We start from the raw sequence: 23914 nt of genomic DNA on the forward strand, positions 1-23914 counted from the left end.
GGAGGGGGAGGGCGGTGCCCGCTGGACTCACCATTCACCTGCTGGGGGGAGTAGGCCTCGGAGCCCGAGTCTGGGGGAGAATCCGGCAGTGTGCTGCGGGAGCAGGAAGAAGGGGCTGTTGGGCGGGCAGCTCGTCTGTGGGGCCGGGGCCGGGAGACCACAGACGCTGCAGGCCCTGAGGTCCCCTCACTCCCCCCTTCAGGGGAATTTCTCTGTATGAGCCACCTTGGGGTGCCAGGCAGGGCCTGGGGCTGAGTTGTAGGTGGTGGGCCTTGGGCTCCTGCCCAGCATCCCCTCAGACCTACCGGGCACTTGGGGACCAGGAACCAGTGTCCCTGATGATGGCACAGGGATGGCACAGGGATTCAAGGACACAGGGGCCAGGCCTGCTCCTCGCTTCCCACACCCACTGAAGCCCCACTTTTTAGAAACTCTAGGGGAGAGCTCTCGGGGGCTCTAGGAGGCTGGGCCGCCCCACCAGGGGCAGGTATGGGCTGGGCAGGGAGCCAGCCCCACCAGGTCGGGGTGTATTTTTTTCTTGCCGGTTTTGTTTTATCAGCGGTTCAGGCAAAAAACAAACTCAACCCTGAGAGATCAACACGTCCTGCGTGAACCCTGCGTTCGCCCGGTGAGGGGAGGCTGCGGCCAAGCAGGGACCCAGCTCTCTGGCCGTCCTGGTCCCCACATCTGGAGAGACTGCCCGCCACCGTGCCCAGGCAGCCGAGCCCTCATGGACACGGCCCTGGGCTGATTCCAGAGTCCTCACGCTCCCCTGGATGAGCCACCCACCCAGCCCCCCCCCCCCCCAGGCTGTGTGAGAATGACAGAAAAGGCAACAGAGACCCGATCCTCTGCAGCCCTCAAGGTCCCCGAGGGCTGCCTGGGGCCTCTGCCCTGCGCCCACCAGCTCCTGCCTGCTTTCTGTACAGTGGCCATCGGGTTTTCCGGTGTGTAAAGGTCCCGCACACCCTCTGGTCCCTGCAGTGAAACGTCTCCAGTCCGTGGGACCTTGTGTTCCTTCCCCACGACTCCTCCTGCTGCTCATTAGTCCTCGATTTGGTGATTTTTTGATTAATAAGTCCCTCCCCAACCGGCCTGCAGGATCCACCTCAGGAGGGACGTGTTTGTCTCGTTTGGCTCCTAGAACAGGGTCTGGCAGGCGCAGGGGCGGTGAAGGGCCCTGGGTCCCTCCTGGGGGGACAGCCTGGGCCACACGGTCTCTGTGTGCCTCTGGGCAAGCCCCTTCTCTCCCTGAGAAATGGCCTCGGTGTGCCTTTCAAATCCCGCAAGGGGCAGCACGGCTCCACTGGCAGGCCAGCTGGTTCTGGGATCCCCAGGAGCTGCTTACTGCAGAGGCTCAATGAGCGAACACGAAGGGAGCCACAGGGTCCTGCAGCAGGCAGGTGCTCCTCCTGTGTTCGTCCTCGGTCTTTGCCCTTCGGGGTCTGGGCTCAGGGACAGCCTCTCGGCCGGATGTCTGCCTTCCGCAGCGAAAGCGCACCCCTAACACCCCAGCTCGGCCCCGCGGGCCTCCCCCAGTAAGCCAGGATCTGACTCCAGTGCCCCCCCCCACCCCACACTTGCTCTGGGCTTCCTCCCCTTATTTCCACAATCCTGGAGGGGGAAGCATTTTGAGCTCACTCCACAGCCGCAGATGCTGAGGCCCTGACCGAGGCGGTGGGTTATCACGCCAGCGGGCTGCAAATGCTGGAGCTGGGGGTAGAGCCAGGCTGTGTAGACAGCGTCACGCCCCCAGCACTCTTACTATTCTTCTACCCAAAGACAGGGTCCCCTGCTCTCCTGCTCCTCACGCTGGGGAACCCAGAACTTTCTCCGAGCCCCTCTGCAGAACCCAGCAGACCCATGTTCCTGCCTATCCTCATGAGCACGGGTCTGTGGGCGGCCCCGGAGTCTGGCTGGGCTGCTGACCGCCTGCATCCTGTGGTCACAGCTGGGCCCCTGGTGTGGACTCCTTGGAGAGAGGAGAGAAAGGGCCTGGGAGGCTGGCTTGGGTGGGGGGAGCTGTAGGTACCGTTTCTGTGCCGTCAGCCAGCTCCCTGCGGCCCCAGCAAAGAGCAGCTAGATGCAGGAGTGGACGGGCCTGGGGCAGTGATGTATGTGTGTACAACGTGTGCGCCTGTGTGTATCCGTGTGGGTACGTAGCCGGGTCTCTAGGCTCACCTCCTCCCATCCCCTTTATACAGCTGTCAGAGAATTTTCTAGCACTTACGTCAGCCCTCATCACTCCCCTGCTCAGAATCTTCTGGGCTGCCCACGGCCGCGGGACAAAGCCACGAGTCCCTCCTCAGCCACCCTACCTACCCACAGGGCAGCCGTCACCACTGCCAGGCCACCCCCAGCACCTCCCAGGCCATGGCCCCCGCCCCCATACCCCGCACGCCTGCCCCCCACACTCCCCGCCCTCACTCACCCTGGGGCATAGGGAGCCTTGGGCTCGGCCTTGATGGGGGGCCCAGAGCCCCCCAGGAAGGGCTTGGGAGCACTGGCCATAGCATTGTTGTTGCAGTTGAGCGCGGCGCTGTAGCTCGGGGCGGGGAGGGAGCCGTGGCGCCCCGGGGAGGGTCCGCCCCCGGGGGGGCTCAGGTGGTGGCCCCCGCTGGAGCCCGGGATCGCTGGCGGCCCGTGGGGGTAGGAGGCTGCACTGGCTGGAGCCGAGATGTCAGGGAAGCAGCTGTGGAGAAAGGAAGCAGCTCAGCGCCAGCCAGGACCCCAGCCCCTCCCCAGGCCCCCACCTGCCAGGCCGCACGTGGAGTCCGCGGATGGGAAGAGACGGGGAGCAGCTTGCAGATTGGGGCCCCAGCACACCTTCCAGGTGAAAGGTGGAGGCCAGGGGCGTGGGGGCGGGGCCACTCACAGGTCAGAGGCGTCCTCCTTGCTGATGTACTCCTCCAGGATGCTGGTGTCTATGTTGGAGGGCTCCAGGGCACCGTTGATGTCGTGGCCTGCAGGGGAGGGGCAGATGTGAGCTACCCCTAGGCCTCTGGGCCCTGCCCTGCAGCTCTCCCCAGGCCGGGCTCTCCAAAACATATGCCCCCAGGCTCCTCCCGATCTGCGTATCCATGTCCAGGGAGAGTCCTTCAGTGCCTATCACCTGACGCCCCTCCAGGGGGCATCACACTGGTGATGCTTCCCTCGCCTGCCAGCCTGCCCGGAGTCTCTGAGGAGGGGAGGAGCCCAGAGCGCAGATCGGGGACAGACAAGCCATTTCCTGTGACATGAGCAAGTCCTTCCTCTTGTCTGTAAAATGGGGTCATCGTTCCAAAGCCTTATGGGGGGCTGGGAGGAGTAACTGAGGTACTTTACTGAACTGAGTGCCCAGTGGATGCCCACCACCCTTGAATGCTGGACCCAGACTCGATGACTCTGTCCTGCGCTGCCTCCCTCCAGACGGCCCAGCTGTTGGGCACCCAGGAACACGATGCAGGGCTGGGCTGAATCTCACGTCCTGGGGTGGGGGGGCCGTGCGGCCAGGGGAGCCTCCTGCACCCGAGGCCCCAGCTGCAGATGGAGACGGAGTGGGGAATGGAATCAGAAGTGCCCGGCTCAGCCGGGCTGCTGCAGCCCGACTGCATAGCTCGTCGCCCCCATAACGGGGGCTGGGGTACCCAGCCCTGGTATTCCAGAGGAGGAAATGGGCCCAGAGAGGTAAGGGCTTGCCTGGCCTCACAGCAGGGAATGATGGCGGCCAGAGGTCTGCTCCTCCACCACCCTCTCCTGGGCCTTCCCTGCTGGCCCCAGCCCCACAAAGGGGAGGGGCTCACAGAAAAGGAGCCCAGTGCTCTTGGGCATAAGCAGGGGAGGAGAGGGGGAGGCGCTGGCCCTTCCCCTCCCAGGGTCACCTTGCAGGGGGGAGCAGGAGGGCGGGGTGATAAGGGGGCTGACGTGGGAGATGCGTCAGCCCCGATAATGGAGGACGGCCCTACCCACACTGCTGACCTGGGCTGACCAGCCCCCCTGAGGCAGGAGGTACCCCTCCCACAGGCCCCTGGAGCCGTGAGCCTAGGGTCTGCGCCTCATGCCTTCTCCCGGGCGAGCCCTGGGAACAACTCAGGAAGATCCAGGAACAAGTCCTGCCTTGCCTACTGCCCGCTGTGTGACCTTGAGCGGATCACATACCCTCTCTGAGCCTCAGTCTCCTCATTAGTAAAGTGGGGACATGAACAGCTAACACTTTACAGGGTTCCCTATGAAACAAGTTAAGGTACGTAAGGCGCCCCGCATATAATGGGTGCTCAGGAAACGGAGTGGATGTCCTCACTTCACAGACCCAGAGCCCTGGGGTCCCCAGGAGCCCCTGGCCCAGGCCCCTCCCTGGCCCCAGCCGGCATTTCAAGAATGCTGAGCCCCGCTTAGGTGATTAATGAGTGGCTAAGCCCTCCTAGGAGTCACGCGCTGCCTGGGACAGGCCCTCCTGCTGGCCCCCACCCCTGGCTCACCCAGCTGGGAACCAGGGACACCCACCGAGCACTGCCAGTGGCCATGCAGGGCCCAGTGTGGCCAGGGCGAGAGAAGCTTCTCAAGCTGGGAATGACCAGCCTGCACATCAAGGTTCTAGGATTCTCGTCTACGCCCTGGCCCCCACCCCATCCTTCCCTGTTACCCAAAGATCCCATTTATTGAATGCCTACTGTATGCCAGGCACTTTGGGAGCCGAAGACATTAACAATCATAGGAGTTTATTATATGCAAGGCATCCCGCGGGTTCTTCATGTGCAGTGTGACATTTAACCCTAGTCGGGAATGGTGATGATGACAAGAGGACAACGATAAGGACAGCAGCTCCGGCGGACTGAGCGCCTGCCTAGCAGGTCCCGGCACTATTCTCAGGGCTTTACAGGATGATCGCCCAATTATTAGCATCATCTGCTTTATTCAGAGAGGTCAAGTCTCTTGCCCAAGGCAACACAGCAAGGAGATTCAAACCCAGGCACAGGGGCCTGACTCCAAGGGGGAAGGTGTGGTTGGTGGTGGATGAGACTTCCTGGCCATTCTGGGCTGCCCCACCTTATGGGCTGGCAGGGGATAGGGAGGGAGGGAGCACTGGAGCATTACCCACCCCCCGCCCTGGCTGCTGATGTTGCAGGTTTTTGAGACTGAACTTGGAATCTACAGTGAATGATGGGGTGATGGAGTCATGGTGTTGCTATTTATAATAGGCCAGGCCCCCTCCTCCCCTCCTCCCCCTCCTCTGGCCAGGAGCACTCCTAATCACCCCTAATCCTCCTGCCCACCTCCCTTGGGATGGGGGGCCTCAGGCAGAGGCATCCTGGGAGACCCTAACGAGAACCAGATGTGGTTGAGGGGAGGAGAGACCCTCCCGTGCCAGGGGCCGGGAGGACGGGAGGACAGAGAAGGGAGGAGGGAACCGCTGGGGCGGGGTGGGGAAGAAGTCTAAGGTTTGGGTAGTTGGTGGGCCTCCTGAGGAACCCTGAGCCCACATCTTCTCCTTCTCTGGGACCCCACAAGGCCTGCCTGACGTTCTCCCCACACGGCTCAGCCTAAAGGGTCCAGCCACCAGGCAAATGCCACCAGACTGCTCCAGAAATCATACTGGAAACTTCTGATCAAACATTCGGGAGGACAGGGTGGGGCTGGGGGCTTGCCGGAGCCCAGAGATTCCTGAGGCTGGGGCAGAGCCCCCAGGAACCCAGGAGGAAGGCATCAGCACATTTTGGGGGGCCCCTCTCCCCAACTGTTCCCACAAAGAGCTCTGGAACATCCTCGAGCCAACAACAGATACCTGCCCCTCCTCAAACCCTTCCACAACTTCCCCCTGCTCAGGATAACCAGAGCCCTCCTGGAGGTCCACGGTGATCCCCTTACCTGCCTCCTCCAGCCTCCTCTCCTAACCAGTTCCCTCCCCGCACCTCTCTCGGTCCTAGGGCCTTTGCACATGCTGTTCCCTCTGCTGGAGGAAGCCCATTCCCATTCACTGGGATTAGATGTAAGTTTCTCCAAGAGGCGCCCTCTGACTCCCATTCCCGTGACTGGCGGCCTCCTTTCTCATCCGGCTCCTTACTCGGCTGCCTAGGACAGCCCTCACAGGTGGGCGGAGGGTCTGTCCCCTGCCCACCCGCTGCCCACAGCTCACTCACCAAGTGGTCACCCTGTGCCCACGCTCTATATGGCTCATATTTAACTCCCATAACAACCCTACAGGAGAGGTGGTTTTCTTGTTCTCCGTTTTACAGATGAGGAAGCAGGCTCAGAAAGGATAAATGCCTTGCCCAAAGTTGACAGGTGTGGGACCTGGGATATGAGCCCAGCCCTGTTCCGACTCTCTGGGATATAAGCATCTAAGCATACAGTAGGCACACAATTGAGGTTCATGGAATGAATGAGCAAAGTGGCATGCAGGACACTAGAACCAGGCCTGCCTGGGTCTGGGGACCTCCACCCGGCCGTGTTATGGTCAGGGTCCAGGGCTAGACAGGGCCCCTCCAGGTACCGCCTCTGCCCCGCTGAGCTACGCGCCCCAGCTGCTCCTCATTAATTAGGACCTTTATTACCTGCTTCTAACAGGATCCAGACACTGCCCTGTCCCAGGCAGGCTGGGATAGGGGCTCTGGAGAGGAAGCCCCCTCCTCTCTTCTCTCCTCCTCGCTTTAAGGCCACCCAGCTGGGCAGAAGAAGAACCGAGGGGATACGAGCCAGGTGCGGGATGAGGGCGGGTGGGGGCCCAGGTGGTCCTCCACCCTGGACCCCTCCCTTCCCCCTCCTCATGCTCATGACCACCCCCCCACCAGCTGTGGCCGCTGGCTGAGTCTGAGCCATTGTCCCAGGGAACGGGGGAGGGTGGGGACCCGGCACAGTGGGAGGCTTGTGCCCTGCCCACACCTCCCCCCCACCCGTCAATGGGGCACTTGTCAATTCATGTCCCAAACATGGCGGAAATCCCGTCGGCCACGTGGCTGTGGGCAGGGGAGGCCAGGGCCTAAGGATGCTGGCCAGGCCTAGCTGATCAGAACCTGAGGAAGACAGGGCCCAAGTCTGTTCCCCGCATTCCGCCCTGAGTGTCCACCCCAGGCGTCTGAATCTGAGGGCACCCCGGCTCCAGGCCACGGCTGGGAGCCAGGATAGTAGGGGTTCAGGGGACTGCCCACCCTAGCACCCCCATGATGCCCTCGGGGACTCCTAGGGTCAAAGAGGCCTAGCAGCTAATGTGGGCCCCCCTTCAATGTTATGTGACCTTTGGCAAGTGACCTGACCTCCCTGCACCTCAGCTTCCTTCTCTATCAAGGGAAGCAGGGATCCTGCCTCACGGAGTGGTCCTCAGTCTTCAACAAGAGGGTAGGAAAGCTCCTCACTCCCCAGAGGCCATTCCTCAAATAACATTCATCGCTGTTTCCTTCTCTCTTGGGGCTCCCCTCTCCTCTCCTGCCCAGGGTCTACCTCTCTCACCCATGCCTCTCCACCTGACTGCATATCTGCTCCAGAGAGCCTCTGAGGGGGCCTCCGACCTCCTCCCGAGTCCCTCTGACGCATGCCCGGTACCATACTGTTATTCTGGCACATACACAGCCAAGTCCAGCCTCCAGGCCTTGGCTATAGCCCCCCACCCACTACCCCGGTGGGTAAGCCTGTGACTGCCTCCCTGCTCTGGAAGCCCCTCCTCGATCTCCTCCATCACAGCGGGCCCCCAGTGCCATCGCTTCTTTCCTAACATGGCCTGAGCTAATCGACACGCTCCAAACTAGTTCACTCTGGGACAGGACACAGTAGGCTCTCACCTCCTTCGGCTTGAACTTTCTATCTTTATTAATACGATCTGTGATTAATGTAGTGACTGCTAGCGGTCCCCGCTTCAGGCTTCAACCTGTTACCAGACCTTCTCACTCAAAATGCCTTCCGGTCAGACGCTTGATTTTGCAAGCTATCCTTTGCATCTCTGCACCAAGTCTCCAGTTAGCTGGGGGCTGAATGACAAGGATATGGCTCCTAAGTCACTGCCATCAGGCCCTTAAATCTGAGCCATGGTTGCCTTTATTTGCCAAAAATGCAAAAGAACCCCCATCTCCTCCAGGGGACCTGGAATCTTTGGCCACCCCTGGGCTGTAGCTATGTCCCCCCCTAGACCCCACACAGCTACCACCCTGTCCTCGGGTCGACACAAGGCTGAAGTCAGAGCCCCAAGAGGCTCCCAAGCCAGGTCCAACAGAACTGAGCCCAGAAGCTGCAACGTGTTCTGTGGGGACCCACACTGGTCCCCAGGGATCTTCTTTGCTCTGGGGGGCCCCCAGCCCTGATGCTACAGGGCCAAGTGAGCTCCCACCCGAAGGCCACATCTCTGTCATACAGGGACCAAGCCAGGCAGGCTGGGGAAGGCCCTCCCCACAGGGGCAGAGTAGAGACCCCGCAGCTTGGGGTGGGGGCGGGTCTCTACCAGGGTTACCCATGTCTATCTGTATTCACACACCAGCATGTCCCCCACCACACACACACGTGTGTACACAAGGGCACACTCCCACTGACAAACACACGATCGTGTACGTACACACACACACACACAGAGTGGCATACCCTCCCCACGCGGACACACACATGTGCTCATTCATTCAAACAATTACTGAGCATATGCCATGCGTCGGGCACGATGCTTGGCTCTGGAGCTGTAGTAATGAACAAAACAAAACCTCCTGCCCACGAGGAGCTGACCTTCTGGAGGCAGAGTCAGATGACAAGATAGAGGGGTAAAAATCCATAGCATTTCAGAAGGTAACAAAGGCTACGGGGAAAATAAAGCAGAGAGAGAGGGGCGGGGGTGGCAGGAGGGCTGGGACGAGTTGCAGTTTTAAATAGGACAGTCAGGGAGGGCCTCAGTGAGACGAGATGGGAAGGTGGTGAGCCACAGGGGTATCTGGGAAGAGCATTCCAGGCAGCGGGGAACCAGTGCAAAGGCCCTGAGGCATGAGCATGCCTGTGCTTGTTCCCGTGTCGGCACCCCTCCCAGACTTGAACGCTCGTGCACACAAATGCTCACTGACCCAAAGGCAGGCCCAGGCCAACAGCCCTCCCGATCGGGTCTGGCTGGAGCCAGATCCAAAAGAGCCAAGACAGTGTCGCAGACCCCCGGCTACCCCTACCCCAGGCCGCAGACCCCACAGGGGAAAACCACAGAGGGACAAGAGAGCTCAGGGACTGAGATGGTGAAGAGGAGAGTGAAGGAGGGCCCCAAGGGAGGAAGGGTCCCGAAACTCCAGAGAGGGACAGAGGCTGTGGTTGTCCCATCTGAGGGCTGGAGGGACCCAGGTCGGAGGCAGGCAGGGCTTTCTCACTGATGCAGCCTGGAGATAGGCGGAGGACAGGATGTCCTGGGGCCTCCGTCGGCCAGGCCAGTGGAGCCTCTGGACCCAACTGCCCGCCCCCTACCAAGCCGGGCTTTTGCCCTTCTCTCCCCTCCCCCTCCAGGCCTTGGCACTCCAGGGGTCTCACTGCTCACATCACGCAGCACACAGCCTTGACCCTCTGAGGGAGGGCTCTGAGGCCCAGAGAGGTCAAGGGGCTGAATGGAAGTCACCCAGCCCAGCCATCCGTGGTGGCTCGGGACCCTCAGCACTCCAGAGGCCCCCTCCCTGCCCCACTCTAGGCAGGCACCCAACTGTGACAGGAGCCCCAGGATCCCACTGCGGCCCTGCTGTGGCAGCCCTGAGTGAGGCAGACACATCACCTTCCTCTCCTGCCTCAGCACCGCCCTCTTGGACATGAGACACCTATATACTTGCACGGAGCCCCGGAACTCCCAGGAGGCAACTTACGCAAAACCCTCTGGCCTGGGTGCAGCAGGCAAAGACAAAGGACAGTCAGCCCCTTCCCCCTGCCACCAGCCCCCGAGGCCCAAGTTCCCCATCGCTGAGGGACAGGGTGGGGCCCCAGCTGGAGGCAGCAGGAACCAGGAGCAGGCATCAGGACCCCGCGGGGCCAGCCCTGCAGGACGCTGGGTCCCTGCCTGCAGAGTGCATCCCATAAAGCTGCTGGGGTCCCCCCAGCCTTGGCATAGTGGCCCAGAGAGGGTGAGGGCTTTCCCAAAGCACACAGCGCCGGCCACAGGCCCCAGCCCAAGGTAGGGCACTGACCTACCCCGTGGATCAATACATCCTCGAAGTGGGCGGCGTAATACCTGCCGTGAGCCAGGTGAACAAGGCTGTGCGAGCCCCATGGGACAATAATCACCATCCAGGCTGATGTTTCTGGGGCATTACCGCACCGGGCACTGTACCCGGCCTCAGAACACCCAGTTTACCCAATCCCCGCAGAAACCCTGAGAACTGGGTACTGGGGCTGCAACTGTATTCCCATTTTAAGGATGAGAAAGTGGAGGCACAAGGAAGTGCAGAGATCTGCCCAGGAGAGGGACTGCGGCCAGGCAGCCAAACTCGCGCTCCGGGGAGTGCATAGGGCCATGAAATATCCGACACGTGCCCCCAACCCAGGGTCTACCCATACCCAGTGGCAGCAGGGGCTGAAGACTTCCACAGGGGAGAGAAGCCCCCCCCCCCCCCCCCCGCACACACAGCCAGGCTGTGAGGGAAACTGAGGCCCAAGACAGGGGGCCGTGAGGAGGAAGAAGGCGGGAAGGAAGGGCAGGCAGCCTGGGTAGGGCAGGGCCACCCCCCGGTTAATGATCCAGTTAATGATTTCTGCTCCCCTTCTTATCAGAGGGCAAAGTCCAAGGGTAGCAGCCAATCAGCAGCCTTGCTGGGCTGTTACCCGGCAGCCTCAGCTGCCAGGGCCCCCCCAGTCTTGTAAGCCCTTGAGAGTTAGAGAGTGGGGGCCAGGTCCCCAGGAGGAGGCCATTCTGCCCAGAGCGACCTACTTCTCTTTCCCCCAAATACCCTGCTTGGCCCTGCCTAAGACCCCAAGGGGCACTCTGCCAAGGCCCCCAGACTCAGGAGAGGCCCTGAGGCAAGCAGGTGGGAGACAGCCTTCTCCTCCCCCCCACCACCCCCACCCCCTGCACTGACCCCAGGCCCTCCCAGAGAGATGGCTTCCTTGGGTGCACCCCCCACCCCACCTTTGTTCACATAGCCATTGTTGCCTCCAATGACCCTGAGAACGTTTCCTACCCGCCCCCCCCCGCCCCAGCCCCATGCCGCCCTGTGCCCTGTGCTGGGTGTCGGGAACATGGGATGAGTCAGACCCCCCACTACTATTTCCCCTCCGGCTGGACTCAGGACCTGGGGAGGAAGGGCTGGGACAGGACTCCTCCAGAAGGCACCCCATCTCATCTTCTCGACAGTTAGGGGTCCAGTTGCCTCCCCCATCCACCCTTCCACCATCGTTGGTGCACCATAGACAGAGACAGACAGGCTGACATGGGGCACAGGGCCATGCGATCACACACCCCAACTCAGCCCCAGACTCCTGTCCAGGGTGGGCATCCTCTCCCAAAAATCGTCAGGTGGCCTCCCCCTGCGGCCTCCTCCTGCCCTCTGGAGGCAGACAGGCTGGTCCCCACCGGAAGGCCACGCTTCCTCCCCCAAGACCCTGGTGGCAGAGGAAAGAGCTGGGGGCTTGGCAGCTCTGACTAATGCTGGCTAAGTCCCTTCTCTCGGAGTCTTGGCCCCTGGAAAAGGGGGCCAGTGCCGGCCCCTACCTCAAGTGGCTTTCAAATCAGGATCCCCGTGCTCTGGGGGCTGTGGGGAGCCCTGCCGCCCCCACCCCCTGTGTATCAGGAGGCCATGAGTTTGCCTTTCTTTGGTGGCTAAAAAGAACCTCACTGGAAGCCCCGGGTCTGGTCCAATCCACCTGCCTACCCCAGGAGGGGAAATGAGGCCAAAGAAGGGAAGTGACCAGCCCAAGCCACCCATCAGGTCTGGAAGGAGTAAACGCCCTGGTGGGGCTCCAGAGGCCAAGTGGAGGTCCCCCCACCTCTCAGTGGCCTTTTCAGCACCTGCTGGAAGCCCAGTTCCCCTAGGTCTCCAAAGCTTCCTCCACAGCACCTGCTTTCTTGGGGGAGGAGGCGGGCGCTGCTCCCCCAAGCCCCAGGTGCCCCTGGAACCAGGGGTCAGCACCCTCCACCATCCATGCTCTGAAACGGCCCTCCTGCCCAGGGCTGGGAGACGAGGCTCATCAGATCTGAAGGCATCATTAAGACCTCTGCCACCCCCTCCTGTCTCGCAGGTAAGGAAAAGGGGTCCAGAAAGGGTGAGAGCTCAGCACAGGGTCACAAAGGTCTCAGCGGCAGGGCCCAAGCCTGCACCGGAACCTCTAAGGTTCCGTCGGGCTCCCCGATGCCGTCTTGCCCCCGTCCCTGACCAGGCTCTGGGAATCCAAGGCCCCAGCCAATCAAGATGCTGAGGAGTGCACCTGCCACCACGACCCTGTTACCTGCCGGGAGCCAGGGCATCCTGCCTGGAGGGTCCCCTCTCTGCAGGCCCTGTGCCCGCCGATCCGGGCGGCCGGAGCCTCCTTCTAGGGGATTAGCAGGGCGGTCACGGGGGCCCGGCTGTACCAGCCTCGAGGGGGCCGCCCCGTCCCAGCCTCCCACCCGAGGCCCAAAGCGCCTTAGCCCCGAGCCCACCACCCCGGGGTGGGGCACAGCCTGGCCCACTGCACAGGGCAGGACCCAGGACATAGGCCTGGTGTTCCTAGAGAGTGGGCCATGGCAGACAAGGGGTCTCGATCCGCCCCTGCCCTTCAGCAAAGGCTTTTTCCATCTCTGGCCCCGAGCTGAAAGCATAGACCCTGCCCCTGTCCCCACAGTCCACGGGGAGTGACCAAGGCCAAGTGAGGACCAGACTGAGAACTCAGGTTCCAGCCCCAAGCGCGAGAGTTCAGGAACAACATAGCCACGTGCACAACACTCACTTGCTTTCACACTTGCACTCATGAGCACACTGAGGCCTGGCCCTGAGGTCCCCCCCCACACACCACTGCATACCTGCTCCCCGCCAGGCTCCCCCCTCCCAAGTGGCCCCCAAGACTCCTGGCCCGCAGCACCGGCCCACCTTCCCGCTCATCTCAGGCTCTGGGAACACTTCTCCAGCCCCTGGCTCCCTCCACCCGCCTCAGCGGGCAGCCCCACACCCCCCCTGCTCCCCACAGACATTCTTGAGTCTCCTCTTATCTCTCTGGAGGGAGCAGCACAGCCTCCCCGCCAGGCCAGCCGCATGGCTGAGCTGTGGCGTCAGCCCCCACCCCCCACCCACGGCCAGGAGGGAAAGTTTGGCTCAGGAGATGGGGAGCCTGAGCGAGCCAGGCCCACCGCTCTGCCTGGGTGCAGGGTCCTGGGGGAGGACTCATGGGGACATCTGCAGGAATCAAGGAGGCCTGGCCGTCCTTGGTATCTAGTGGGCTCAGGGCACCCCCAAAACAGTACCCTTTCCCTCCTCCCCAGGGGCCCCCAGCCCCCATAAGGCCCCTTGAGGGTTCATAAAGGATGAACAGTGTCTAGGGAGAACCACAGCCCCTGGGACAGATGGGGGGACTGCCTAGGACCCTCAAATGGCCCAACTACCTCAGGATCAACCATTTAATCTAGTCCAAGCCTGATTTCTTGGGGTCTGGGTCTGCCGGGGTGTCCAGAATCCTGAAGTGAGGAGGCCTGAGGCTAGGAGATGCCCTTACCTATGCAGCAAGCAGGAGTGGACAAAGGCTGCCCCCTCTCCCAAGTCACGGAAACGGAGACACTGAGGCAAAGGAAAGCCTTCCTCTCTCCCTCCCGGACTCCAAAGGTATCTGGGTGCTAGGCTTGAAACTTGGGCCGTGATCCACCGCCCTGTAGCCCAACATCCCCAGCACAGTGGTGCCCCGCGGACCGCCCCATCCCTAGGGGCAGGTTCACGCTGAGGAGTAGGCTGTGGGCTTAGGGGCTGGGGACAGAGGGTGGGGACAGAGGCTTGACTACCCAGGTTGGTGGAGAGGAGCACAGGAGGGGCCAGAGGGGCTGGCGAGATGTTCCAGTGAGGGTCTGAGAAGCCGAGTGGGCTGGGAGATGTCTGCCTGCACCTCTGCCCCCCCTTCCCACACTCTGTCCCATTCCTCCAGCGTCCAGCACCCTGGAGGAGGGGGAAAGACCTGGAGGAGGGGCAGAGGCTACCCAGGAAAAGGGGAGGGGGGTCTGGGTAGATGTAGGAGCAGACCTCCAAAACCACAGAGGGTGTGTTGGGGGGTGGGGGCAGGGGTAGAAGAAAACATCGTAGATTGTGTGTAGATGTCTAGATCCCCACCCTGGGCAGGGTCCTCTCAGGGTCGAGGTGAGGGGGTGAGGTCACTCCAGGGGTGGGGGGCAACAATCAGAGGGGGCATAGCTCCAGGGACAGGTGTGGGTGGAACAGCCCCGAGGAGCCTCAGAGGGCTGGCAGGATGCAGTTCACCACTTTGGGAGGGTCTCAGAGTGCGGAGGTGGCTGGCAGCAGGGATGCCGACTTCAAGAAGGTTCTAGCCCAGGGAAAGCCTTTCAGGGTGGGGGGGAATCCAGCCCATGGAGGAATGCTGGGGAGGGGTTCCAAGCCCTGAGTAAGGGAGGAGTAGCTGCTTCGAGGGGAATTTCAGCCTTGGGGGAGGGAGCACTTTGCAGAAGGTGGGTGACAGTCTTGAAGGGGGTCCTAGTCTCAGGGAAGCACAGTGGGGAGGTCTCAGCTCCTAGGAGTCAGGCCGGGGGTAGGGTGTCCACCTGAAAAGGACACACGGGCCTGAGTCTCTAGGCAGGGGGCCTGACCTCTGGAAGGCATGCTGGAGGGCTGGGGTGCCAGCCTAAGAGGCATGGAAGATCCTAGAAGGCATGCTGGGGTCCGGGCCTCAAAGTGGGTCCGGAAGTCTGGGTCTGTATGAGGTTCCAGGGAAGCACAGCGGAGGGTCCCCAAACTCGAGAAGTGCACTAGGGGTGGGAGGTGTCAGACTTTAGAGGGGACTGCAGGTCCTGGAAGGCATGAAGAAGGACCAAGCATGGGAGGGGACACAGCTCCAAGGAAGTTGTGTGCTGGGGGGACCGGGAGGGGGTGCCCAACTTTGGTAGAGGTGGGCAGTAACCTCCAGGAGACTCCCAGCCCTGGGAGCCAGCCGGGCAGCCTGCTGCCAGCCCGGAGGGGCCCCCCCACCCCGGCCCAGAGGAAGCGTTCTGGGGAGTCCCAGCGTGGTCGAAGCAGAGTTGGGGGTCCCGGTGTCCGGGGAGATCGGCTGGGGGTTCCCAGCACGAAGGGGGGGTCGCTGCCCTCCCCCTCAACCCCCCACCCCCACCCCGCCGCGCTCCCGGCCGGCCCGCGGTCCCTCACCTTCGAAGAAGCGCTGCAGCGCCTCCGTCTCGTCCACCACCTCCATGTCCGGCCTGCCCGGCGCGCGCTCCGCCGCGGCCCCGCTACAGCCCGGCCCGGGGGCGCGGCATCGCCGGCGCGGCCCGCGCGACAGTCCCGGCTCGGCTCCCGCTACGGTCCCGCCCGGCCCGCCGGCGCGCTCGCCCCTCGCGCGGCCCTGGCCCGGCCCCCCGCCCGCCCCCCGCGCCCCGCGCCCCGCCCGCCGCGCCCGGCGCCCCCTGCCGGCCCGGCCCGCGCTGCAGCCCCGCGGCGGGCGGGACGCGCGGCCCCTCCAGGCGGCGCTGGGCGCGGGGTGACTTCCCCCGGGGGGGGGGGGGCGTCCCCCCGCAGTCCTCGCCCTCCCCTTGGGCACGAGGGGGTAGCAGGCTTCTGAATCTTAGCTTCTCGGGCCAAACCTCAGAAGACACCCCCCATTTCCTCCCCTGCCCCCCCACCTTCAGCAAGAGTAGCACCCACGCCTGGTGAAGGGACACTCGCACTGAGGACTTTACGGTGTTACCTCATCTAACCCCGGCAGGTGTCCCACCGAGGACACACTACTGTGTGCATTTTGCAGAGGAGGACCCGGGCTCAGGCTCAGTGATGAGCAGTCCTGTCGGAGGGAGCGCTGTCCCGTAGAACTTTCCCTGGTGACCAGAATGTTCTCTGGGTGACTGGGAGATCCAGTAGGGCACCCACTAGCCACACGTGGCTATCGAGCACCGGAAATGTGGCCGGTGAGGCTGAGGAACTGACTTTTCAATTTTATTTAATTTTCAGTAGCTCAAGCGCAAATAGCCATGTGCGGCTGCAGTATTGGACGGCCCAGGTCTGAGGCTTTCAAGGTAATTGGGGTCCAAGCCGCATTCAGAGCCAGATCCCGGCTGACCTGGAAAGGCAGCCTCTCGGTTACTGTCTCCCTGTGTGGTAGTGTGCGGCCCACAGGTTCTACCTGCCGTCCTAGTGTGCCCAGGAGAAACCCACCATCCCCGTCCCTCTGTCTCCATCTCGGCAGCGCCTCCTCGTCTCTGTTTTGCCCAACGGCACTGCGTCTGTCCTCAGTGATGGCCTCTAGAACCTCCCAAATCACTCTTTTTTTTTTTTTTAAGATTTTATTTATTTGAGAGAGAGAAAGCACGAGCTGAAGGGGAGGGGCAGAGAGAAAGGGAGAAGCAGACTCCCCGCTGAGCAGGGAGCCCGATGCGGAACTCGATCCCAGGACCCTGAGATCATGACCTGAGCCGAAGGCAGATGCTTAACCAGCTGAACCACCCAGGCGCCCCTCAAATCACTCTTTTTAAATGTCAATCAGATCATGTCATTCCTTTTCGAAAACCAGTAGTTTCCCATCGTGTTCAATATCTAATCCTCTTGTCCTGGTTTCTGAGGCCTTCTGTGATCTGCCCCTGCCCGTACCACTGACCTCAGCTCCTCCTTTTCTCTTCATTGCTCACGAAGTCACAGCCCCCAAGGCCTCCTTGCCCTCCCTCGAACATGCCAGGCGCCACATGTCTGCCACATGCGGTTCCATCTGTCTACAATGCTTGACCCCGCATGACTGGTTCCTTCTCACTCATCACCTCTCCGACCACCCTACCTGAAGCAAGTCCCCCTACCTGCCCTTCTTTCTCACCACATAAAAGATTTTTACTTAGTCTTTGTGATTATCCTTCTCGCTCTAGATTGGAAGCTCTGTGAGGGTAAGAGATTTTTCCGGCTTGGTCATTGCCGCAGCTTCAACACCAAGAACACTAGCTGGGACGCAGTACGTTCTCAGTAAATAGACGTGGAATGGATGGACAATAGCATCTTCACACCGCAGAATCCTAGATCTCTGAAACTTTGGAAGCAGAGCATTCTGGAATCTGGGACCCAGCAAATCATCTCACTACGGAGTGGTGCTGCTCACAGCCGCTCGGGATCCTCCGATACAGCAAGTCAGAGCTGGAAAACTGATCCCACCCGGCCACTGTTTGACAGATGATGGAACTGGGACTGAGACCGCGAGGCCCGGAGGGGCGGGAGGGGCGGGAGGACCACCGGCCGACCGAGATCGCAGCCCCGCCAGCCAAGAACGTGCCACGCTGCCCGCCAGTGGTCCCCCAGAGGAGCGTGGGGGGCGAGCCGGGCTGCTCAGTGGGCCTGGGGGTGAGAGCCGGCGAGGCTGCTCCCACCCAGGCAGCCCTCCCCTTCCTGAGCGGCCAGCTGTGGGGGAGGGGCGGCCGGTGCCTGAGCCCCAGATGTGGCCCAGTCAGCAGGCCCGTGGTGGCCCACCGAGGAGGGTCAATGCCACGACAGTTCTGGGGCTGGGGGAGGGGGCGCCCAGGCCGGCGGGCGCCTCACAATGAGGTTCTGTCCCTCCGGGGGCCGCTCTCCGAGCCGTTGCTCCCAGATATATAGAATGGGATTTTGCTGGAGGCCCCAGCTGTGTGTGCTGCCGGTGCTCCCCCCGCAGGGGCCGGGCTGAGAAGGGGGGAGAGGGCCACACTGAGACGCCTATTCTTTTCCAGCTGATACACCCCAGAGGTTTTTTTCGCCCTCCGCAGCCTCCCTTAAGACAATTGTTATTCTCTGCTCTGTCCCCTCCCCCACCCGGTCAGGCCGGCCGGCGGACAAAGTAGACACCCGCCTACGCCATGTGATTTTTTTTTAAATGAATTTATTTTAGGAGTTGCCCGGGACCAGCTGGAAAACTAGCTCCTTCCTAAGCCTCCACCTACCCACAGGTCTTTCCACCATATTCCACATGGTGCTGAAATGTCCACCGTCTGAGGGCCATCGTGATGAGCTAAGCATTGTCCTTGTATGGGTCATCAAAGGAGTGGGATGTGCATATTTTGTCCCCAACACCCCAACTCCTCAAGTTGGATCATTAAGCCTCTGGGGTGGCCTTGAACTTGGATGGGGTGGGATGGGGCTTCCGGTTCATCCTGTGGGAGCTGGCCTGGCTAAGGGGGTTCTGGCCCTACCATCTGCCCTGATTCCCCTAGGCCACTGAGCAAAGGAGCAACTGGCCCGGGGCTTCCCATCTGTGGGCTGGAGGAGAGGAGTGGCTACCATCCCAGACTCCGGGGCTCAGCCAGAAGCTGATGCTGCCACCCCTAAAGCCCATAATGAAGTTGGGACCCAAGCCTGTCTGGGACAGGGCGATGACAGCGAGGGCTGGTGAGGGAGCCCAAGGGAACCCTGCATAACCAGGACTATGAGGGAGCCATCCACAGAGAGGGGCCCCATCTGTACCCCGTCCCCACCAAGCCCTAATGAGTGAGCAACCGACATGTCATTCCTGGTCCTGCAGACACAGCTGTTCCTGTGGTCATCTCAGCCATCCCCCAGGGCCTGCCCTCGGGTCCTTGGAGGACTCATCTGTAAATCAGCCTATTATTCCCGCCTCTCTGAGCAGGTAGAATGTCAGGGAAGTGATCGATAAATCCTGCTTTCTTCTATTCCAGGACAGTTCCTGGTGCTCAGCTCTGGCCGGTGAGTGACAGCAGGGCCAGCGGGAGGCGGCGCTGGGGAGAGGGAGGAAGGGACTGAGGGTGACTGGAGGAACAGAGTACCAGGCTGGTGGCCAGGCCAGGAGAGGGTGGGGCTCATCAGCTAGCCAGAGGGCCAGGCCTCCCTGCTGCGGGACTGCCGACCCCCCATGGGCTCATACAGCCCTGGCACCTGCCCCCCTTTGCAGAGGAAGGGAGGAAGGCCCAAGGGGTGGTGAGTGGGAGCCCAGCGTCAGTGAGGCTGGGGGTGCGGGCTTCCCCGGACTGGGGTGAGAGGGGCAGGGGGAGCCCTGCAGAACGACCTCCCTCCCACCTCCCTCCCAGCTGAGGTGGACAGGGCCGTCCACAGGGCCTGCGTGGGGATGGGAGGCACAGCGCTGCTCCAGCCCTTCCTGGAACTGCCCCTCGTGAGAGCCCTTCCCCACACAGTCTGACTGTGTGACCTTGGGCAAGTCACAGCGCCTCTCTGGCCCCAGGTTTCTTCTGCTTCTGTTCCACTAATCGGACAGGACAGTTTGCAAACTCAGTGAGACTGAGTTTCTGAGGAAGAACCTCGGAAAACCATAAAATGAGGGTGGAGGCCAGAGTCCTCAGCTAGGAGGCCCGGATTCCGGTCTTACATCTGTCCCCACAGCCTGAGTCACCTTAAGCAGGTCTTTGCCCTCATGGAGCCTCTTCTGTTCAAAGAGGCTGGGGGTGAAGCCAGGCACTGGTCTGTCACCTTCCCCCAGACTCCACCAAGTAGGGTCCCTCCGGACTTGGGGGTGGTGAGAGGGTGGGCAGTGTGCGGAAGGGGAAGGTCAAGGTCAGGTCAAAGCTTGGCTGGCTCAGTGCCTGGGCCCACTCTGCAGGCACCCTGGGACTGGCTGGAGGAACAGCGCCACCTGCTGCGCGGGGAGGGGGCAGGCCGGGCCTGGGGCTCCAGGAGGCCCAACAAACTGCCGGCTCACCCAAGGCCTGCAGCCAGCCGCCTCCCAGGCCTCACGGTCCTGGAGCCTGCATGCGCTGGGGACCCTGGGGTGTCCTGGCTGGGCCTGGCCAGCTATTCTGCACCCTCCTAAAGAAGCACTCAGCAAAGGTTTCCAGTGGCCCTCACATTTCAGTGCTACCCTGCTGGGGGGTTTTAGTGGAGTCCTTCCCCCTCTGCTCTAGTTCTCAGTATTGGGTATTGGGAAGGGGTGGGAACTGTCAGACCAGCCTGGTACCCCACATGCTGGCTCTGTGGTCTTGGGCAGCTTACTTACCCTCTCTGCGCCCCAGACCCTTCAGGGAGGAGAAAAGCGGCTGACAAGTCCCGTCTTTCAAGGCCCTGAGGAGGTCATGAACGTGGATTCCACCCCCCCCAACCCCGTACATCTTTCACAGGGGCAGGGCTCAACAAGGGACTGCCCCCATTCGTGTGGGGCTCTGAGGGTCTTCTGGTCCCTCACTGTGACTCTTAAGTGTGGTCCTAGACCAGGGCATCGACAGCAGCGCGAGCCAGGCTCAGAGGACCCCCCCGCACTGACCTCAGCCGCGGGGGGCCCCCCAGCCCATCACCCCCTGCTGGGAAGAGAGGTCACTCAAGGCAGTGTGCTTCTACATCCAGTTTATACACAGCTCTATACAATATACAGAAACCTTTATATACAGATATATTTATAGAATAAGCTATATTAATTTGTCTCTCCTTTTTACAGCAATATTAGTTTGGATCTTTCATACAGTAAGTACAAAAAGTCGTGGGCGAATGGCACGGACAGTGCATGAGTGTCTCTGGGGCCCAGCTGCTCGCTACCGATTGCATATGGGGGTCACCCGGGCCCCTGGGGGAACAGGCCAGCTCACGGCTGGGAGAGTTTGTGCTGCGGTCTGGGGGAGCGAGTGGGGGTGGGTCTGAGCCTAGCTGGGCTGAGGGGGGTGGCTCAGACCCCCCAAAGTGTGGTGTGGGGAGGAAGGGAGAGATGCGCAGCAGGCCCATTCCTTCAGGGATATGGGGGGCAGGGGCGGGTTCGGGGCGGGCTGACCCTGGGGCATCCAGGGCTGAGTCCGAGCCTGCCCCAGCCCCAAGTCTGTAACCCTGCGCGGCTGCAGCCTTGGGGGTGGGGAGTCTGTCCCTGATGGCTCAGTCCTGGGCATGGGTGGGTACCACGCCCCCTTAGAGGTCCCAGGGCCCACCCTGGCAGAGGAAGAATTAAAAGGCCAGACACCAAGTCTCGCCCAGCAATTGGCTGAGGTGCTTGTTGGAACTTTACTCTGATTTACGATTTGTTTTTTTTAAACTCTAAGAGCTGCTGATTCCATCTTGCTTCTGCTGGGCCCAGGCTCTGCCAGCAGTGGGCCCCTCAGCAGGGGCATCCTGGAGTCTTGTTGGGGGGGTGGGTGTCAGAGAGGGAGGGAGGCCCAGCTCCCCGCTCTCTGTCTCCATCTGTCAGGGTGGGCAGGGGTCCCAGAGCAGCATCCGGGCCAGTCCCTGCGTGGGCCGGAGGTCAGGACACAGGCCCCGGATACCAGTGATCATGAGATTGGCGCGGGATTTCTTGGTCAGGGGAGTCTAGCAGCCCCGGAGAGGCCGTGGAAGGGCCAGCATGGGGGGGTCTGCCTCCAAGACGAAGGCACAAGCGGGCGATCAGCGCCTGGGCACACACCAGTTTTCCAGACCCGGGGTCAGAGCAACAGGAAGGACACGGGGGATGGCGACATCTGAAACTGAGCTCGTCCTATGCACCCCCGCTGCACAGGCCCCCATCCTAGTCTAGTTTCTCGGCGGGCTGGGAGGGGCAGCAAGCAGGCAGGGCGGGTCGGGTGGGGTGCGAGCCCCAGCAGCCCCTTCCTCAGGAGCGGCACACACTCATGCACATGCACAGACTCGCCCCACGCCAGCATGCACAACCTTCCCCAGCCAGCTTCCCCGGGGCGGGGGCGGAGGGGGCGTTCTCCGACTCCCCCTTGCTTCCCCAACCCAGCAGGGAAGGAACCCCTCAAGCGTGGGCTCTGGAGGCCTCCAGCTAAACGGGGAAGGCCCCAGAGCCCCTGGCCCTCCTGCTCCCCTTGTAGCCAGGTCCCACAATACACCACTCCTGGCTCCACTAACTGCCAACAGGACATTGAGGATGGGGGGTGGGAGGAAGAAAGCCCTGCTGCTAGGACAGAGCTCAGGCCAGTGAGGAGGGGGAGCTGAGAGGAGCGGAGGCGTGTTTGGTTTCAGATCCCAGGGCCTGAGGCTGCCTAGGCGTGGGGGCGAGGTGATATAAAGGGGTTACATGGGGCCCTCAAAGGAAGGGGCATTTGGGTGTCCTCCTTCTTCCCAGGGCACTGACCCTGCAGCCAGGGGTGGTCACACCTGTGACTTCTGCCCTTTGAGTGGCCAGGATCCCTGGGGGTAGAAGGCAAGCCGGGAAGTAATGGGCAGATGGGGCAGGCCAAGGTGCCTCGGACCGGTTGCCAGAGGGATCATCATGAGGGGCACCAAGCAGAGAAGGGGTAGTCTCGACCCCACTCTCCTCCAGGCCCCTCCAGGCCCCCTCCAGGCCCCGTGGCTGCCTTGGGCTCTGTGGAGATGGGCCCCCTCCCCTCCCTGCTCGGAACCCATGATAGGGCAGGGTGTGTGTGCGGGTGCTTGCAAGCCCAGGAAACATCCTGAGCCCAGCCCAGCAGCATCTGTAAACATACACAGCACTGCGGGCCATCTTGGTGTGGGGTCACCCCAGGGGGCTGGCCAGCAGGCACCAGATCTGGGGGGTGGCCAGGGCAGATGCCAGCCTGGACCACAGATGTGAGTATGTAGGGAGAGAGCTGCTCTCCATCTCGGCCCCGGGAGAGCAGCCGGAGGGCAGTGATGGGGAGTCGCCAGGCCCACGGCCCGTCCTGTGGAGCACAGTGAGGCTGAGAAGGCGGAGTGCTGCCCTGCCCACCTGACAGGCTGCCCCAGGCTCCTCCCTGCTCCACACTCCTCCCCCATCTAGAGGACCTGGATCCCGGCCCGCCCGGTGGCCCTAAGCTGAGGTAGGGCTGCGGACCCCCAGCTCAGCAGCAGTGCCCCATGCCTGAGGCTAAACTGGCCCCTGGGGGGGGGCTCTCCTCAAAGCGGCCTGGCCCTGGGGGCAGCCACCAGGAGCCCGAGGGACCACCTGCTCCCCCCTCCCCCCCCCGCCCGGGCCTCAGCCGGCAGTCACTCCTGGGGTGCTAGCGCGCCGAGATGACCAGGTCGTCCTGCTTGGTGGGGCTGGCCCCGTGGCCGGTGGGGGTAGAAGTCCGGATCTTGTCCACTGCCAGGCACTCCTGGCTGCTGAGACCCGTGGGTGTCAGGTCCATGAGCTCGCCCGAGGAGCTGAGCGGGAAGGAGGGCGAGAGTGAGATGCCCGAGGAGGGGTCCGCTGAGCCGGCGAAGAGCCTCGGGGGCTTGGGCACCAGGTTGGGCTCAAACTGGGCGCGGAGCAGGATCTCTTGCTGGCTGGGGGACTTGGGGCCCTCGGCATAGTCGCTGGTGGGGCTCTCGGGCACCACCATGCAGTAGAGGTCCTGGAAGGAGCTGCTCTTACTGTCGAGGTTGAAGAGGCTGTCGATGAACTCTGCGAACTCCAGCACCTGAGGGCTGGGCGAGTCCCCCAGGCGCCCGTTGTGCAGGGCCAGCTCCCCCCCGGGGGCCGCCCCGCCTCCGCCGCCACCCTCCTCCTCGTCCTCGGTGGCCGCCGCACTGGGGGGCCGCTCGGGGGTGACACCCCCGCTGCCCAGGGCCGCCTCCAGGGGCTGCGTGTCCTGGGAGTGCTTGGACAGGCTGTCGGCCCCCAGCAGCTCGGTGCGCGAGCTCAGGGACGGGTTCTCCTCGGGGATGGCGGGGTCGATGTAGAAGAGGTGGCCCTCGTCCCGCTCCAGCACGGCGTGGAGGCTGGGCGAGCCGCGGATGCTGCGGAAGCCCGACGAGCGGCGGGAGTCGAAGCTGTACAGGGACTCAGTGTCGGACAGGCTCTCCATGGTGGCCAGGGGCGCCCGCCGGGCCTGCAGCTCGGCCGCCAACCGCTCCTGGGTGGACAGCAGCAGCAGCTCCACGGGGTCCTGGCGGGCCGCCGCCGCTGGCGTCAGCAGCCGCCCCTCCGAAAAGCCCTCCAGGCTCATCTCAGACTGGCACTTGCTCCTACAGAGGGCAGGGCAGGGGGGCGCGAGACTCAGGAGGGGCAGGGACACCGG

At 62.4% G+C, this 23914-nt stretch overlaps 2 protein-coding genes across 21 annotated transcripts in view; both read right to left on the minus strand.

Annotated features, from left to right (window-relative positions):
• MYRF (myelin regulatory factor) overlaps positions 1-15383 on the minus strand; it is a 31900-nt gene extending 16517 nt beyond the window's left edge. For 8 of the 9 annotated variants that reach the window (XM_078057913.1, XM_078057909.1, XM_078057912.1 and 5 more), the window contains exons 1-4: positions 15234-15383; positions 2876-2963; positions 2432-2692; positions 32-93 (exon numbers count right to left, since the gene is read on the minus strand). In XM_078057913.1, coding sequence (XP_077914039.1) covers positions 32-93; positions 2432-2692; positions 2876-2963; positions 15234-15279 — 457 coding nt within the window. In that variant the 5' untranslated portion in view covers positions 15280-15383. Of the gene's footprint in view, positions 1-31; positions 94-2431; positions 2693-2875; positions 2964-15233 lie in introns of those variants that run through there. The other variant, XM_078057914.1, reaches the window with a different exon arrangement.
• Positions 15384-20319: 4936 nt separating this feature from the next.
• Positions 20320-23914, minus strand: part of DAGLA (diacylglycerol lipase alpha) — a 62312-nt gene continuing 58717 nt past the window's right edge. For all 12 annotated transcript variants that reach the window (XM_078057915.1, XM_078057917.1, XM_078057918.1 and 9 more), the window contains one exon: positions 20320-23861. In XM_078057915.1, coding sequence (XP_077914041.1) covers positions 22913-23861 — 949 coding nt within the window. In that variant the 3' untranslated portion in view covers positions 20320-22912. The remainder of the gene's footprint in view (positions 23862-23914) is intronic.

This window comes from Halichoerus grypus, chromosome 11 (genome assembly GCF_964656455.1).
Source record: "Halichoerus grypus chromosome 11, mHalGry1.hap1.1, whole genome shotgun sequence".
Classification (NCBI taxonomy): domain Eukaryota; kingdom Metazoa; phylum Chordata; class Mammalia; order Carnivora; family Phocidae; genus Halichoerus; species Halichoerus grypus.